Source organism: Schistocerca americana, chromosome 3 (assembly GCF_021461395.2).
Source record: "Schistocerca americana isolate TAMUIC-IGC-003095 chromosome 3, iqSchAmer2.1, whole genome shotgun sequence".
Lineage (NCBI taxonomy): Eukaryota > Metazoa > Arthropoda > Insecta > Orthoptera > Acrididae > Schistocerca > Schistocerca americana.
Window position 1 is genome coordinate 374,168,922 of NC_060121.1, and position 20,296 is coordinate 374,189,217.

A 20,296-nucleotide genomic window follows, 5' to 3' on the forward strand; every position below is an offset into this window, starting at 1 on the left:
ATTCGATATATTCATTTCCCACAAACATTGAATAGATCACTGACATCACTCTCATGGATTAAACACTTATCAGCAATTGTTAGTAGGAACATATTCTATATGAAAACTCTCCGAAGTATGACAAATAAATACTCACGTAATAAACTGAAAGTTACTCCACTTTTTAAACATAAGCACAGTTAAGTTATTTTTTCTACTCACATAAGAGAACTGGACAAGAAATGCTGGAGAAGGTATACTTGATGATTATTCTGTGTGTAAACTGAAGAACAAGCCGTTATCTTGGTGGGGGAACTGACCTTTCCCAGAAGAAAGCCACAACAGTCATACAGGATGACTAACTATCAATTCCCATACTAGCAGTGCAAGGCAATGTATAGAGATTTACTTAGATTCTCATGGCATGTATTATGGTTTTATTGGTATTTAATATCCATATTCCAATTGATGTTAACGTGTTTTGCGGAAAATAAACTCTTCCCAGACATGTCTGTAACAATGCATTTTGTGGAAAATATGCACTGTCCAGTTGTGTCTGTGTACTGCATCACCCGTGATCTACAAGGTGCTATGGAAGAGTTGGCATAATTGTGAAACAGTATGTAGTTGTTTCCTGTGACATAGTGGGGACTCACTTTATCACTCTTTGTTTTGTAGAAACACAAATAAGGGAAGGAAGTGACCTCATTCCAACCTGTCTTCCCGTACACTTCTACCCTTCACCCCCACTCTCTCCCACTGCCTCCTGTCACATCGGCAAAACACAGTTTATCCCTCTTGGCACAGTCATTTAATATTTTGTCTTAATCCACTTCATTTGACACTAAACATCAGTTTTATACCATTAGAACACTATAATCAATAATTTGCAATTTTTCCATCCCCTACAACACAGAAACTGTTAGTTCTAGAGAAAAAATGAATAGGACCTTTTTGTGGGAAATTTAATGTAGTTTAATTTTGCACTAAGAGCCAGTTTTACTAGAAGTTGCCGATTTTGAGTTATTCAAGAAAAATGTAATTAAAAATGTTGTTGTTGTTGTTGTTGTGGTCTTCAGTCCTGAGACTGGTTTGATGCAGCTCTCCATGCTACCCTATCCTGTGCAAGCTTCTCCCTCTCCCAGTACCTACTGCAACATACATCCTTCTGAATCTGCTTAGTGTATTCATCTCTTGGTCTCCCTCTACGATTTTTACCCTCCACGCTGCCCTCCAATGCTAAATTTGTGATCCCTTGATGCCTCAGAACATGTCCTACCTACGGGTCCCTTCTTCTTGTCAAGTTGTGTCACAAACTCCTCTTCTCCCCAATTCTATTCTATACCTCCTAGTTAGTTATGTGATCTACCCATCTAATCTTCAGCATTCTTCTGTAGCACCACATTTCAAAAGCTTCTATTCTGTTCTTGTCTAAGCTATGTATCGTCCATGTTTCACTTCCATACATGGCTACACTCCATACAAATACTTTCAGAAACGACTTCCTGACACTTAAATTTATACTCGGTGTTAACAGTTCTTCAGAAACGCTTTCCTTGCCATTGCCAGTCTACATTTTATATCTTCTCTACTTTGACCATCATCAGTTACTTTGCTCCCCAAATAGCAAAACTCCTTTACTACTTTAAGTGTCTCATTTCCTGATCTAATTATTGTCACAAAATTCAAATACTAATGATGAAAAATACAATTTAATTTAAAATCAAAACACAATAATCACTAATAGTTTTAATGCTCGTTACAAGTTATTGCACAGTGGAGAAACATTGGGTCCAGCTGCCAAAGCATCATCTGCAAATGTAAGAGGGCTGTATTTTTCAAATGACAAATGTTGCTGTAGGATTTAATATTTGATGAAGACTTTTCAAAAAGTTCTGATACACAGAAAGTGGAGCTTGTCTTTTCCCAAAGGTTGACAACTAGTTATTGCTGAGGTTTGAGATAAATGATCTAGACAGGCTCACTAGTGCATCCCAAAAAATATTTGATGTGGTTCAGGTTGGAACATTCGCTTGAATTTCTTGTACGCATGATACAGTGTTTATTTCTTTGTGTGCAGGAGCATTAGCATGCTGATACGAAGAGATCCAATTCAAAAGTTTTGGAAAAAAATGTGAGGAGATATGTTGTCATCTGAAACGTTTTTGGGAGTGCATGCTTTGGTTTTTCAACTGACCAAAACTAATGACTCTCAGACAGAGAGGGAGAGTTTCAGGCAGTCAATCAACCTCCACCAAAATTTACTGTTATCACAATGCATTCAGCTTAGTATTGTTTGCCAGGCATCTGACAAGCCCATGCATGCCCATCTGATTGCCACATCACGTGCCAAGGCTCAGTAATCCTTAAAACCTTCCACTCTGGACAGAGTATTTATTGTGTTGTTTTCACAACCTTAAACAATGTTGCACTCCTGTTCTTAAGGTCAGTAGTTTCTGTGCAGCAGCACAGTTATTAAAGTCCAAATGCTGTTATTTGTTTAAGATAAACACTACAAATGCTTTTAATTGTGTGCACTTTCACTTAGAACAATTGCTTCTGTTTTGTTTTTTGTTTGTGCCGTTATTTATGTTGCTGTATCTGTTTGTTATGACAGTAAGAGTGAATTCATTGTTGAGTTAATAAGTATGTTCATTTTACTTATCCCATTGATGTCAGCAACAGCACTGAAAACATTCATTATCAGTAAATTGTTTCCTTAGACACACACACACACACACACACACACACACACACACACACACACACACACACACACTTTCAAGAGCAGAATTGCCAATATAAACTTACAATATAAAGGTAAAGTTATGAGGAATATAGATATACACAGATAACTTTTTTGTTTTTACTGTTACTGATTTAATCAGACTGTATTTCTCTTGTGCAGATAGTATTATACCAGCCAAATGGTACCAAAGGCTGTACACTGAAAGACAGTCCACCTGATATTCCTCACCAAGGTGCTGATTCAATATTTAGTTTTGAATCATTACCAAGAAAACACTGGAAGAAATATATCTTAGCAGCAAGGTAAGTTATTACCAGATATTGTCATCACTAATGATCAGTTTTGTCTCAGTTGTTTGAAAATAATTTCTTCTGTATTTATCTTAACATAACGTATATATTGGCTATGTCATAGTTATGGTAGAAAACATGAAATCTGCAGCAAAACGACTTTGAATGAGAACATCATTAACACTTAGAGTTTGTGTCCTGTATGTTACACCCAACCAATATCCACCTCTCTTTAGGTACTAAACTTACCGTTGCATGTCCACAGGTATATATGTAGGGATGCAAAATATACAAACCCCACCCTGTTAAAGGAGAAGTCCATATTATTATGACTGTATAATAAATCGTGTTTGCTGAAAATACTGCACAGAAACTTCAGTTCAATTTTTGCAGAATATCCTAGTTAAATAAAAGTGCGTGAAATCTTATTGGTTCGTTTATTTGCATCAAAATCAGGAAATTATAAAATAAGGACAAAAATGTTTGTATGTGTAATGGATATTGCTGTGCAGCAAATCACCAGAAACACATGAAGAGTACTATACAAGGACTGAGCAGAATCAACATGTACGCAGGATTGGTTTGCTAATATTCATCTATCAAGATACAGGTTTCCTGTTTTGTCCTGTATGTTACACCTAACCAATTTCCACCTCTCTTCCATGATGGATGATCAGCAGAGTCAACTGGATGCTGCTCAGCCAGCTGGCTGTGTTTGAATGCCACTACAGTGTCCAGGACTGAGTGGTCTACATCACACGGGTGCTGCACCATTCTGCTGACTTCACCATCCTAAAGTCCTCAGGTCATCTTCTGAGGCAGCTTGTCCCTTGGTAGACTGATGAATGCCGTTCAGTAAACTGGGTCAGGTATGTGGCTCTGTGATGGTATACAGGGTGAGTCACCTAACATTACCGCTGGATATATTTCGTAAACCACATAAAATACTGACGAATCGATTCCACGGACCGAACGTGAGGAGAGGGGCTAGTGTAATTGGTTAATACAAACCATAAAAAAATGCACGGAAGTATGTTTTTTAACACAAACCTACGTTTTTTTAAATGGAACCCCGTTAGTTTTGTTAGCACATCTGAACATATAAACAAATACGTAATCAGTGCCGTTTGTTGCATTGTAAAATGTTAATTACATCCGGAGATATTGTAACCTAAAGTTGACGCTTGAGTACCACTTCTCTGCTGTTCGATCGTGTGTATTGGAGAGCACCGAATTACGTAGGAATCCAAAGGGAACGGTGATGGACCTTAGGTACAGAAGAGACTAGAACAGCACATTACGTCTACATGCTAACACCTTTTTATTGGTCTTTTTCACTGACGCACATGTACATTACCATGTTTAAGTATTTTAAGTTCTAGGGGACTGATGACCTTATAAGTTAAGTCCCATAGTGCTCAGAGCCATTTGAGCCATCAAATTAAAACAACAAACACACTGGCTGTTCTCACAAAGCCTCATGGTTTTAATCGTGCCGTTTCTTTAGAAGATTTACTCTGGTGAATTTGCTGCAACGATGCCATGTGATTTTAATGCACTGTTCCATGCAGTTTTTTCATCTTTCTGCTCGTTGGAGTTTTGTAAATCCTCTTCATACTGAAGGATGAATCTTTTACTCTACAGTGGACTATGCACTGTTATGAAACTTCCTGTCATATTCAAATCGTGTGCCATACCCTAAACCTTGCCTTCTGTAGGCAATACTATTACCGACTGAACTAACCAGGTACGACTCACAACCTATCCTCATAACTTTACTTTTGCCAGTACCTCTCTTTTAGTTTCTAAATGTCAGGGAAGTTTTCCTACATAGATTGCAGTACTAACATTCCTGACAGAAAGAATATTGTGGAGATTGTCTTAGCTGAAACTAGAGGATTCCTTCCATAGCGAAGCAGAACATATATTGAGATGAAACTTCCTGCCAAATTTAAACTGTGCCCCAGATTGCACTGTTTAGCATACCATTCACCTCCTTGAACCTCTACATGTACGTATATACTCTGCGTGCCACTGTATAGACTTGGCAGAGGGTAATGCATACAAATATTGATTTTCTTTCCCAATCCATGCACGTATTGAGCGAGGGAAAAATTACCCAGGGACTATGTTTTCTTTATTCCAAGGATTCCCATTTAAGATCCTCAAGCATTTCAGTCACAATTTTGTATGGGCCATACCGATCCTAGCAGCTTCTCCCTGAATGTGTTCACTGTCTCTGCCCATGACTACTTTATAGTCTCCAAACACTGGAACATTACTTTGAAATTGGTCACACTGGTGTCTAGTATGTGATTTCCTTTACAGATGTGTTACCCTTCCAACAAATCTAAATCTTGCAGTTGTTTTATCTAATACCGATTTTACATGATCATCTTATTTCATATTGTTTCATAGTATTACCCGTAAATATTGATAAAATGTGACATGCTCAAAAATTTTACCACTAATCCGTAATAAATTCTTTCTCTTTGTTGTAGGTATTATCTTTCATTTACACAAAGAGAGCTGCCCCATTCATTACACTGAACGAAAATTATGTTACAGTCTTTCTGCACTTCCTTGTAATCAACCTATAGCAATACCTTCCCGTAGGCAACATCATCAGTGAACAGTCTTGTAGTGTTGCTGATCTCCTAGCTGATGAACCATTTATGTGTATTGAGAATGTTAGAGGACCTATTACTTTTCCTTGGATCACATATATACAAAAGGAAACTTTTCGAAGAATATGGTTGAATTCCTCCAGATGTGACTTATAACCTTATGCCTGAAGAATAGCAAATGATCTTTGCACCGTCCCATTGCATATACACTATGTGATCAAAAGTATCTGGACACCTGGCTGAAAATAACTTACAACTTCGTGGCACCCTCCGTCGGTAATGCTGGAATTCAATATGGTATTGGCCCACCCTTAGCCTTGATGACAGCTTCCACTCTCGCAGGCATACATTCAATCTGGTGCTGGAAGGTTTCTTGGGGAATGGCAGCCCATTCTACACCGAGTGCTGCACTGAGGAGACGTATCGATGTCGATCGGTTAGATCTGCTGGTGTCGTTTGGCATTTATCGGCGTGATGTGTGGCTTATGAGCAGCCGTTAAACCACGAAATCCAAGTTTTTTCACTTTCCGCCTAACTGTCATAGTACTTTCAGTGGAACCTGAAGTAGTTTGGAATTCCTGTGTGATGGTCTAGATAGATGTCTCCTTATTACACATTAGGACCCTCTTCAGCTGTCGACGGTCTCTGTCAGTCAACAGACGAGGTTGGCCTGTACGCTTTTGTGCTGCACGTGCCCCTTCACGTTTCCACTTCACTATTACAGTGGGCCTAGGGATGTTTAGGAGTGTGGAAATCTTGCATACAGACATATAACACAAGTGACACCCAATCACCTGACCACGTTTGAAGTCTGCGAGTTCTGCAGAGCGCCCCGTTCTGCTCTCTCACAATGTCTAATGACTACTGAGGTCACTGATATGGTGTACCTGGCAGTAGGTGGCAGCAACTAATATGAAAAATGTATGTTTTTAGGTGTGTCCGGATACTTTTGATGACATAGTGTATGTCTGGGCAGCTCTTGCAAATTGCCATGAGCTCTGGTGCCATCAGTGTGGTGTAGCAGTTAGCATCAACCTATAGCAATACTTTCCCATAGACAACATCATCAGTGAACAGTCTTGTAGTGTTGCTGATCTCCTGGCTGATGAATCATTTATGTGTATTGAAAACGTTAGAGGACTTATTATTCTTCATTGGATCACATATATGCAAATGGAAACTTTTTGAAGAATGTGGTTGAGTTCCTTCAGTTGCGACTTATACTCTTATGCCTGAAGAATAGTTAATGATCTGTGGACTGTCCCATTGCATATATGTCTTGGTAGCTCCTGCAAATTGCTGCGAGCTCCGGTGCCATCAATGTGGTGTAGCAGTTAGCATCTGTAACACCCATGCTGCAGGTAGTCAGCTCAAACTCAACTAACAGCAGTTACTTATTATTTCAAATTTATCATTTCTGGAAGTTGGTAACAGCCCCTTAGTTATTTAACAAGTCTCTGGGCTATGGACAAATAATAGAAGAGGGTTGGCAATTTCACCCACCTACATCTACACGATTACTCTGCAATTCGCAGTTAAATGCCTGCCAGAGGATTCATTGAACCAGCTTCAAGCTATGTCTCTACCGTTCCACTCTCAGTGTGCGGGAAAATGAGCACTTAAATCTTTCCATGTAAGCTCTGATGTATCTTATTTTATTATGATAATCATTTCTGCTTATGTAGGAGCAAACCAACAAAGTATTTTCACACTGAGGAGAAAGTTGGTGTTCGAGATTTCATAAAATCATACTGCAATGAGAAACATCTTTGTTTTATTGATTGCCACCCTGATTCGTGTATCATATATGTGGCATTTGTATAAAAATATAATTAGTTTGGTGAGAGAAAAGATACATAGTATTGTACTTAGCAGCGCTTACTGATTGATATAGTTCTTCTTCTTCTTCTTCTTCTTCTTCTGTGAAATCCAACAAGTACGCATACGAAATTACATCAGTACATTGTAATGGCTCAGCCATTCACGAAAGCAGCAGTTATGTTCATTAGTGTTTCTTTCTGAAATAATTCTAGTATTTGACAATAGAAGACAACATCCGTGGCAGGACAGGTCATGAGATGTCTGTACTTTGTTCTCATACAAAATTATTCGAGTTTTAGAGTGATAAGTGGTTCGCGTGTCAAGAAAATTGTGGTCCTTCCTGCAATCAGGTGTGATCTTTTTAACACAAAGCTGTGGCCGGAGCTATGCTTGGGCTTGGTCTGCAAAGTCTTAACCACTACCATATTTTGCATCCGATTACAGTAAATTGTAAGTGAATGTCATCTATGCACTGAACAATTATATCTTCAAGAAAAATGTGAGATTTTAAACATCTTCAATATGCTGTCAGCACATCTACTGCTGTTATAAATGCTACTATTTTGCTCAGATTTAACATGTTACTTCCTTTCAGCTAAGTGGGGTAGAGTGATGAATGGAAAACAGTGAAATCTATTAGTGCATTGTAACTAAGTTTTTTTTATAATTTTATACTTGAGCGCGATGTAAATGAACTACACATTTTTTTAGTCCCTTAAGTTTTGAAAGAATTTTACGAGACTTAAATCTTCGTATATTGTTCTGCAACTATAATACAATTTGCATTTAGCAAGACAATTTAAAATAAAAAAATCTATGTTTTCCATATTTCTCTTATCCAGCCAGTGAAATTTTTCAATTGCCGATTTTATGTAGTTAAAGATCCTAAACTTTATATTTCTGTTATAAAAAAACTATAGAAAACACAACTCATAAATCCTGTAAAGACATATTTCAATAGCATTGCTGAACTCAGGAGTTTGAGCTCTGAGCCCAGTTGAAGAATCACTCGTATTCCCTGTTATGTAACTTTTATGGAGGATAAATAATTCCTCTTCTCTTGAAGCTCACTGCTGTAAGGGTTTGTCTTGTACATCTTAAACAACCATTCTTCGAGGTGCGTTTATGTGCCAAGTAATTAGTAAAATGTGCTACTGAACACGCTTTGGAACAAAAATCTTTCTAAGTGAAAGCACCATGACCAACCTAATTTGAACTCTTCTGTCAGGAGAGTTAATTTGGAGTTGGAACGGCTGCTTATGTTGGGTGCACTGTCACACATTGGTATGGTTCCTGTTGATTCTCTCAATAGGTGGGATTATACTAGCCATGGCCTTCACCCCAACAGGAAAGGGAAGGGTAAACTGGTTGAGAAAATAGCAGGGAAGTTAAATGGGGGAGGCACTGTCATGAGTGATAAAATACCAGGTTTGTATGGTTCAGAAAAGACCCTGTTTTAAGACAGGGAGGACAGAAAGAAACCAAGTTTTAAGAGAGGTTAGGATTGAGAGAAACCTTCAGTTTGAGAAAGAAACCAAAAAACATAATTCTAGCTTATTACATCAGCATAAACAGCTATTGGTTAAGAATTTTCAACAATCATCAGGAATTTCAACTGTATCCAATTTTAACTCAATCAGTGTTAAATGTCAGCTATCTTTATTGCATCAAAATATTCGAGAACTGAGAAATAAAATTGATGAATTTATTATCTACGTAGATGAATTAGAGTCCTCAAACCCAGCTGACGTAATCTTCCTCTCTGAACATCCGTGACCGTTGGTATAGAACTTTTAAGTGTTACAGGATTTAGGTTAGCATCTCACTTTCGTAGAGCAGAAATGGGGAAAGGAGTAGTTGCTACATTCATCAGGAAGTGTCATAAATTTAAGAACATAGACATTCATAAATTTTGCGTAGAGCAGCATATAGAAGCATGTGCAACAGAAGTAGAATTTCATAAAAAAGCCTTCATAATATTAAGTGTATATCGGACACCGGCAGGTAACTTTAATCTGTTCATAAACTACCTTGAGGTTGTACTGACCCATTTAACAACCAAAAGCAAAGAAATAGTGGTTGCTGGTAATTTCAATGTACGAGGGCAGTTCAATAAGTAATGCAACACATTTATTTTCTTGGCCAATTTTGGTTGAAAAAACCGGAAATTTCTTGTGGAATATTTTCAAACATTCCCGCTTCGTCTCGTGTAGTTTCATTGACTTCCGACATGTGGCAGCGCTGTACGGAGCTGTTAAAATGGCGTCTGTAACGGATGTGCGTTGCAAACAATGGGCAGTGATCGAGTTTCTTTTGGCGGAAAACCAGGGCATCTCAGATTTTCATAGGCGCTTGCAGAATGTCTACGGTGATCTGGCTGTGGACAAAAGCACGGTGAGTCGTTGGGCTAAGCGTGTGTCATCATCGCCGCAAGGCCAAGCAAGACTGTCATATCTCCCGCGTGCGGGCCGGCCGTGCACAGCTGTGACTCCTGCAATGGCGGAGCGTGTGAACACACTCGTTCGAGATGATCGACGGATCACCATCAAACAACTCACTGCTCAACTTGACATCTCTGTTGGTAGTGCTGTCACAATTGTTCACCAGTTGGGATATTCAAAGGTTTGTTAACGCTGGGTCCCTCGTTGTCTAACCGAACACCATAAAGAGCAAAGGAGAACCATCTGTGCGGAATTGCTTGCTCATCATGTGGCTGAGGGTGACAATTTCTTGTCAAAGATTGTTACAGGCGATGAAACATGGGTTCATCACTTCGAACCTGAAACAAAACGGCAATCAATGGAGTGGCGCCACACCCACTCCCCTACCTAGATAAAGTTTAAAGCCATACCCTCCGCCGGTAAAGTCATGGTTACAGTCTTCTGGGACGCTGAAGGGGTTATTCTGTTCGATGTCCTTCCCCATAGTCAAACGATAAACTCTAAAGTATATTGTGCTACTCTTCAGAAATTGAAGAAACGTCTTCAGCGTGTTCGTAGGCACAAAAATCTGAACAAACTTCTCCTTCTTCATGACAACACAAGACCTCACACAAGTCTTCGCACCCGAGAGGAGCTCACAAAACTTCAGTGCACTGTTCTTCCGCATGCACCCTACAGCCCCGATCTCGCACCGTTGGATTTCCATATGTTTGGCCCAATGAAGGACGCAATCCGTGGGAGGCACTACGTGGATGATGAAGAAGTTATTGATGCAGTACGACGTTGGCTCCGACATCGACCAGTGGAATGGTACCGTGCAGGCATACAGGCCCTCATTTCAAGGTGGCGTAAGGCCGTAGCATTGAATGGAGATTACGTTGAAAAATAGTGTTGTGTAGCTAAAGGATTGGGGAATAACCTGGTGTATTTCAATGCTGCATAAAACAACCCCTGTTTCAGAAAAAAAATGTTTGCATTACTTATTGAACTGCCCTCGTAGATTTCCTTAAAGACTGTCCCAATAAGAGCTTATTCGAATTAGTAACACTGTCATCCAATGTAATTCCCACTGTAAAGTTCCCAACAAGGGTAGCCAATTGCTCACAGACAGCAATTGATAATATCTTTATAGAAAAGTCCAATGAACAAAATTTTATTGCGAAACCAGTAGGGAATGGCCTCTCAGACCATGACATGCAGTTTCTTCTGTTACATGTTAATATTGAACAGGATATAAAATCTGTTAAATTTGATCTCAAGAGGGTCATCAATAAGCCAAAAATTGATTATTTTAGGACACTCCTCAGAGACATTCACTGGAGTGATGTTGACAGTGCTCATAGCATGAATGAAAAATATAACACATTTGCTGATAAGTTGCTTACCTTATTTGAACATTGTTTTCCCCCAAAACTTATCAAGGTTAGAGCAAAGTCTACAAAAAAGCCATAGATTACTCAAAGAATCGTGGTATCTTGTAAAAGAAAAAGAAAATTGTATCTGTCAATCTGAAACAGATATTATGATGATGCTATAGCACAAAATATTAAAGACTGTAATACGGACACCAAAGCATATATAAGACAATGTGGAATATAGTGAAGGAGGAGATGGTGGAAGCAGACATAAAGAGGGGCAAATAGCATTAAGATTGAATAATACATTGGTGACAGATGTGTATAGTGTTGCAGAACTATTTAACATAAGTATTACTGAAAAGATGGGGGTTCTCAGGTTCTGTAGATGCTGCCATGGGATGCCTCAGACCAGACATTTCAAGTAACTTCCATAGCGAAAATTTTAGAAAAGATAATATACAGTTGGCTTTATAACCATCTTATCACAAATAACATACTGCCAAAATTGCAGTTCGGATTTTTAAAGGGTTCTGATATTGAGAAGGATATCTACACTTACAGTGAAAATGAAAATGTACTTAATTCATCAGACAAAAAAATGCAGGCAACCGGTATATTTTGTGATCTCTCAATGGCAGCTGACTGTGTAAATTACAATATCCTTTTAGGTAAATTAGAATATTATGGTGTAACAGGAAATGCTGCAAAATGGTTCAAATCTTATATCTCTGGCAGGAAGCAAAGGGTGTTATTAGGAAAGAGACATGTATTAAGTTATCAGGCATCTTCCAACCAGAAACTAATTACATGTGGGGTCCCACAAGGTTCCATCTTAGGGCCCTTACTTTTTCTCGTGTATATCAATGGCCTTTCATCAGTGACATTACCAGATGCCAAGTTTGTTTTGTTTGCCAATGATACAAATGTTGCAATAAATAGCAAATTAAGTGTAGAAAGATTGGCCAATAAAATATTTGTGGACATTATCACTGGTTCCTAGACAGTTTTTTGTCACTAAACTTTGCAAAAACACACTTCATGCAGTTCAGAACTTGTAAGGGGTGTCCCATGTGTATATGTCTAACATATGATGACAAGCAGATAGAAGAAGTGTACAGTGTTTAAATTCTTGGGATTACAGCTTGATAATAAATTCAACTGAGAAGAGCACACCACAGAACTGCTAAAGTGTGTAAACAAATCTCTATTTGCAGTTCTGTCAGACATAGGGGATATAAAAATGAAAAAGCTGGCATACTATGCTTACTTTCATTCCATAATGTCATATGGGACTATTTTTTGGGGTAATTCATCAAGCCAAGCTAAAGTTTTCAGGGCACAAAAACGTGCAATAAGAGTTATATGTGGTGTGAACTCAAGAACATCCTGCAGAGGCCTGTTTGGGGAACTAGGGATACTAACTACTGCTTCCCAATATATTTATTCCCTTATGAAATACCGAGCGAGGTGGCACAGTGGTTAGACACTGGACTCGCATTCGGGAGGACGACGGTTCAATCCCGCGTCCGGCCATCCTGATTTAGGTTTTCCGTGATTTCCCTAAATCACTCCAGGCAAATGCCGGGATGGTTCCTCTGAAAGGGCACGGCCGACTTCCTTCCCCATTCTTCCCTAATCCGATGAGACCGATGACCACGCTGTCTGGTCTCCTTCCCCAAACAAACCAACCAACCTTATGAAATTTGTCATTAAAAATATATCACTGTTTTCAAACCAACAGCTCAATTCATGGAAGCAATACTAGAAATAAGAATAATCTTCACAAATATTTAATGTCACTTACTCTTGTACAAAAAGATGTGCATTATTCAGGAGCACATATTTTCAATAACTTGTCAACAGCCATAAAAAGCTTAACAACCAATGAAATTTAGTTTAAGAGAAGCCTAAAGGATTTATTGGTGGCCAACTCCTTCTTCCCCATTGATGAATTTCTCAATAGAACCAACTGATTTGGTGTGTGTGTGTGTGTGTGTGTGTGTGTGTGTGTGTGTGTGTGTAAAGTACAATCTAAATAAGTATTGTAGTAGTTCTATTATATGTCAGGAGACTTCTGCGTGGACTGGCTTCTGTGGCAGGTAAGGTGATTACGGCAACAATCCTTTTACCTGTGGCAGGGCCGACGGCCATGACACGTGCACCTCCAGACACAGCTTGCTGCTACATATCAGATTACGGCAGGGGTGGGGCTTGTGTTTCGGTCACTTCTTACTGTCACTCTGGCAAAGAGTTGACAGCAGATACCGAGAGAGCGTAATCGACAGGAATGTTGTCGGTACGTGACTGGCACCAAAACTCATGGCTGAAATGTTGAGAGCGCATGGTGCATTCATTCCCCCACTCATTTTAGAACCAGTCAAAACTGTACCAGAGGATCATACGATGCAGGCTTTCACAGCCAGTATTTGTATCCTTACTGATTTGTAGGCATAAGACAATGGTGTAAGACACGTGCCAAACATTTTTTTTTAACACAGCAGGCATCATCAGAAGCTATAAACACACAGATAGTATTTGAAAAAGTCATAATACTCCCTCGAGCTGCTGGTAAAATGCTTTGCTTACACAACCAGTTCCAGTCATCTGACCATCATCAGGTTCGTAAAAGTATCACAGCATCATGTTAGGCGAAATACAAAAGCATTATCGTCAGGTGATAAAATCACAAAACCAGCGTAAATGGTGTGAATCTGTTCACCGCGTTAAAGCCGATTAGTTCGGATGTGAATGAGTACGCTGCCTAGTACAATCTCTATAAATTTATGATGCAACTTATATTATGATATGGTTTTATCACCTTACGATGATGATTTCCTATTTCGCGTAACTTGATGTTGTAAATACCTTTATGAACCTGATGATGGTCAGATGACTGAAACTGATTGTGTAAATAAAGTATTTTACCAGCAGCTCGAGGCAGCAACATGAATTTTTCAAATATATAAGAGCTGTGGGGCACGTCATGAAAATAGACAGATAGTAGTTTGATACTCAGCCAAGCTCAGCAAATCAAAGTATGAGGGGTGTTCAAAAAGAAACGAGCCGCAGGCATAATTACAGAAACCAGTATCTGTATGTTAGATATATTGAACCTGGCTTTTGAAACACTTGTCCCACTGTGACACAAGGCGGTGAATGGCTGTGATGTTAACCAGTTTCACACTTACAGCTGGACGTCGTCGTCCAAGGTGAATCGTATGCCCCTCAGAGCCTTTTTAAGGGGACCAAAAATGGCTTAATCATGGGAAGACAGAACCAGATTGTATGGAGGGTGGACAAAAACCTCCCATTTGAATTTCTGCATGAGTGCCGCGAATGTGTTGGCCATATGAGGCTTTGCATTGTTGTGCAGTAAAATGACACCACGGGTGAGATTGCCTTGTTGTTTTGATTTGATCGCTTTGTGAAGCATGGTCAAGGTTTGCGAGTAACGCTGGGCATACACTGTTGTTTCATGCTGCAGGAAGTGAATCAAAAAGGGGCCATCTTTGTCAAAGAAGAACATCAGCATAACCTTTCCTGCACTCGTGTGGACGATGACGTCCAGCTGTACATGCAGAACTGGTTTACATTACAGCCCCGGGAATTTTATGAGACAGCCGTTCACCGCCTTGTGTTACAGTGGGACAAGTGTCTCAGCAGCCAGGGTCAATACTTCTAACATAAAGGTACTCGTTTCTGTAATTATGCCTTTGGCTCGTTTCTTTTTGAATGCCCCTTATACATCGTAATCTGCTTCTGCCGCATTTCTGTGTCCATTTCCTCCTCCTCCTCCCTCTTTTTGCATTTCCTCATTCTGCTCCCCCACTCCTCCCTATTCTCGTTATCCTCCACTCTGTCACTGTCCATCTCTTTCATTTCCTCCTCACCTTTTTCAGTGTCCCTCTCCTCCTTCCACAACTGTCTCTGTTATTTTCTCTCCCTCCCACTTTCTGTCCATCTCCTCCCCCCCCCCCCCCCCCCTCCTCTAACCTCAAGCCTTGTTTATAGTTACTGTGAATGAAACCTTGATTGGGAAATTAAGTCGCTTAAAATGAGTGAGTAAACAGGTTTGGATCATTAATACAAGGGCTAAAGAGACACATCCCCAACTGCTGCATCTGTGAGGATAGTAGCTTCAGTGACAGTATTTCTCGTCATAGTTTTAAATAGTCAACAGATACGGATTGCACAGTTACGGATGATTCAGTTAAAACTGACTGCGCGAATGGAATCAAAACCACACATTTTCACAGCACAGCATTTCCTTTCTTGCAGTCAGTTGTAAAAGAAAATCTTTACAATGTTGTTTAAAAAAATTATAATGTATGTCCTTCTGAATGTTAGTAGAGTATCTTGTAACAGTTTGAAGCAAAATAATCAAGAAATTTACGAGACTTCTGCTAAGAGCATTAAATCTTTTTGTATTAAATAAATATTTATATATTACATATATTTAAAAATACACAGCCAGTGTCTGTCTGAATGTTTATTAGAGCATTGTGTAAAAATTTGAAAGAAATTGATCATGAAGAGAATATAAGCACTGCTCCAGCTAGGCTCAGTCGCACTAGAAGAGCCGCGCACTAGAAGAGCCGCACCAGAAGATGAGCTGTGGTATAAATTCTATAGCAGTGACTTATGAGCTTGTGCGATTTGCTTGCATGGAAATTGTATATGTCGAAGGACATTGATTATTTGCATGTCGCCAATTGCTTGCAACCCATCTTGTACGTACACAAGTTAAGTATTGTCAATTTAATTTACTATAATGAACTCAATTAATAAGATTTGCTTGAATGTTGTGTAGCTATCTGAGAAAACAACTTCCTAGGCACCCTATGTTAGACGAGTGGGCAGGATCCCACATATGCTACTTCACATCATGAATTATGTCAACAGTGCTATACACCACTTGCTTTTACTATGAAAAAGTGTTGTTGGAGTGGAGGAGTTTTCCGTTGATAAGTCCTTCAGACTCCCCTTAAACTGTTCTTTATTACAAGCTAAACTTTGTATCGCAAAATTTTTCCCTTAATAATGTTCCTCCGAAGTAAGTGCTTTTTAACTATTTATGCAAATTGTTCTTGTTCATATTATTAGATTCATGAACCAAGCTATTGGCTAAAAAAGAAGGATATATTATCTGTGACAGATTTTATGTAGGAATAAATACACACAGAAACAGTAGTTAGTGTATCAAATTCTTTGAACAGGTGTCTTGAGGATGTTCTTGAATTCACATTACAAATGATTCAACCTAGACACCTTTGGACCAAGCAACTTTGTCTTGGCTTGTGGAGTTATCTCAAAATATGATACCATATGAAGTTATGGAATGAAAGTGGACAAACATCAAGGTGTTTATGAATGTAAGCAGTTTTGTGGTATGCTTATCCCTGCAATGTTTATTATTATGAAGTGTGATTTCAAGAATCTATGACATCAATAATATCATATACTTATGGTGGGTGAAAATTGTTCACTGGTTCTGAACAGTGTACAGTGAGTATTTTCAATTTTAGTGACAATTAATTGGCTCCAAACCATTATATGTCAATGGGAAAATTTTCAACAGAACTTCCTATTACTGCATTTCACTTGCCATTTTGCCCTTGTATTTTATTATCTGCAAATAAAACAGATTTATTATCTGGCAATGAAACTGTTTGAAGAGCATAAATATACTTAAGAAAAAGCAGTGGCCATAAGCTAGAACTTCAGGGACCTTAAATGTGACTATTTCTCATTTAGAGGTGAATGGCAGCCTAATCCCTTGGCTTGTCATGTTAAGACTCTTTTCATATTCTTAGAGATACACTGAGGTGACAAATGTCATACACTGAGGTGACAAAAGTCATGGGATGGCGATATGCACCTGCACAGATAGCGCTAGTATCGCTTGCACACGGTATAAGAGGGCAGTCCACTGGTGGAGCTGTCATCTGGTCTCAGGTGATTCATGTGCAAAAGTTTCCGATGTGATTATGACCACACAACAGGAATCAACAGACTTTTGAACATGGAATAGTTGTTGGAGCTAGAAGCATGGGACATTCCATTTCGAAAATAGTTGGCAAATCCAATATTCCAAGATCCACAGTGTCAAGAGAATGCCGAGAATTCCAAATTTCAGGCATTACCTTTCACCACGGACAATGCAGTGGTCGATGATCTTCAGTAAACGAATGAGATGATCTTCAGTAAGCGACCGAGAGCAGCAGCATTTGCATAGAGATGTCAGTACTAACAGATGAGCAACACTGCATGAAATAACCACAAAAATCAATGTGGGATCTACGAAGGAAGTATTTGTTTGGACAGTGCGGCGAAATGTGGCGTTAATGGGCTATGGCAGCAGATGACCAATGCCAGTGCCTTTGCTAACAGCGTGACATTGCCTGTAGTGCCTCTCTTGAGCTCGTGACCATATTGGTTGGACCCTGGACAAATGGAAAACCATGGCCTGGTCAGGAAAGCCCCAATTTCAGTTGGTAAGAGCTGATGGTATGGTCCAAGTTTGGCACAGACCCCATGAAGCCATGGGTCTAAGTTATCAATAAGGCACTGTGCAAGCTAGTGGTGGCTCCATAATGGTGTGGGCTGTGGTTACATGAAATGAATTGGTCCTCTGGTCCACCTGAACCACAGTGGACTTTTTATGGATGACAGTGCTTCATATCACCGGGCCGCAGTTGTTCGCAGTTGGTTTGAATAACGTTGTGGACAATTCGAGTGAATGATTTGGCCACCCAGATCGTCCCACACGAATTCCATCGAACATTTATTGGGCGTAATCGAGATGTGAGATCATACGCAAAATCCTGCACTACCAATACTTTTGCAATTACGGGTGGCTATAAAGGCAGCATGGCTCAGTATATCTGCAGGGATATCCAACGACTTGTTGAGTCCGTGCCATATCGAGGTGCTGCACTATGCCGAGCAAAAGGAGGTCTGACATGATATTAGGAGGTGATCCATGACTGTTGTCTCCTTGATGTATGTGAGTTAAAACGTTTTGCAGCATGACTAGTGGTACCGTTATATTGCAATTTTCTTAAATGGATATTATAAATAAGGCTCATACGTCTCTCAAAAGTCACAGAAAACACATTAATAAGCCATACTTCATCTAACAAATTAAGTGTGTTTTCACTGTATACGCAAATAGTGTTTTAAATACTGCCACCCTTCAGAAATTAAAGTAAGTATGTTGTTTGTGAGCAGATAGTTTATAAGCCACTTATTCGCAAATTAATTAACTTTTTAATTTTTGAGAATACTAGCAAAAGTAAAACTGAGTGACAGCTCGGTTTCATTTCTGTATCCCCGTTCTTGTACAAAGGCATATTTCAACATAATTCAGCCAATCAAGGCATGTCCCATTGTTAAATGTCTAGTAACATAAATAACTTAATACATTGTAAAATGCAAAAGAACGCAACACATTGATATTTCATTATAATCATTAGAATGTTTTTGAGGCTAAAATTTTTATGACAGATGTTACTTTTGATGAAGTATATGACATATCCATATTACTGAAGTTATTGATAGTCTGGTCACAGATATTTCAGGGAATTATTTATCAATCTGTGAACCCCATGTTATCAGTAACAGATAAAAAGTACTCTTTGAGGAGATCTACCACTCTTTATGTGTCTATTACTGATTCATCATTTTCTTTTAAAGGTATCTGCTGCTGCTCATTCTCCTTTGTGGTTCTCCCAGTCTTTTCTTTCACTGTGCCCCATATTGTTTTTATTTTGTTGATGGAGGTGGCATCTTTTCAAAATATTTTTATAAAGATGTTTAAATTGTTTTCTTCATATTTTGAGTCCCTGTAAATAGATATGACATCAGCAATTGAACTGTTCTTGGCTAACAGATGTAGTTACAATAAAGTAACTTTTTTTATTTGCTTGCAATTGTGCTTTTCAAATAATCTCTGAAAGTTTTATGTGTCTTGTCTATACCTATACTAATACTTGGCTCAGCTACATCTAACTGAGACAACTCAGATCTGTTGTAACTTTCTCGCCAATTAAAATTGTGTTCCAGACCAGGAGTTGAACTCAGAACCTTTACCTTTCACAAGCAGATGCTCTACCGATGGAGCCCACAAAAAACAAATGTTCCTTATTCTAGTTCAGGTCCAACACACTTTTAAACTCCTAGGAAATTTCAAATCCATGCACACTCTACATCCCACGGTACTGAAAAAACTGATTAAGAAAATCCTGTGCCTCTTCTTTCTGCTCCTTGTTGACACTTCCCATCTCTCTTTTTATCTTGTCTCCCCTTAACCTGCCCAAATATTTTCTTGCCTCATATGGTTCATTCTGAGGGACAAGAACAATCTTCCCTTCCCATCTCACTATCTTCTATTTCTGCTGCATGTCCTATAGAACAACTGAGGAACCTCACTTACTTCCCCCACAACCACCCCGTTTCAACTGCTGCAATGAAAAGAACTTGCAACAACTATTACACTAAATCTCGGTCTAAAAACCTTATGGCAAGGTGAACACTTCACACAAATGATCAATCACACTCTTGTAACAGGAATAAATTCTTGAATTGTTGAATAAACAGATTATTCATTCACAAAATCACTCCTAAAGGTCACATTTTTTCAGAAATTATCTAAAGTGGGAGTATTTCCTAAAAATAGGTACTAGATAATAAAATATTACAACTATTTACTTAATTCTGAAATGAAAAGGAGTTAACAGTGTTCGTGTTTCTCATATCAAGAAAGTACAAACATATTTTGACTCAGATGATGCAGTCTCTCGCGTTCATGAGTGAAATCTTTTATATTAGAGTGGCAACAAATACACTAATACAAACTAAGAAACTATAAGCTATATGAGAGCACAGTAAACGTATTTCTCACCTGTCACAGGGTTGCTTCTATGGGGTTAGCTTTTTCTCAGATGGAAAACAGGAGTAAAATAGAAATATAGAACAAAGTTGTTGCTAAAATGGCTTCTATGTGCAATGGCTTCTGCGCGCTATGTAACAT

The 20,296-nt window shown here is 38.9% G+C and overlaps 1 protein-coding gene across 1 annotated transcript in view; it reads left to right on the forward strand.

The window, feature by feature from the left end:
* LOC124605393 (serine/threonine-protein kinase PLK4) overlaps positions 1-20,296 on the forward strand; it is a 234,523-nt gene that overhangs the window by 173,020 nt on the left and 41,207 nt on the right. The window contains exon 10 of the mRNA XM_047137037.1: positions 2,888-3,030. Coding sequence (XP_046992993.1) covers positions 2,888-3,030 — 143 coding nt within the window. The remainder of the gene's footprint in view (positions 1-2,887; positions 3,031-20,296) is intronic.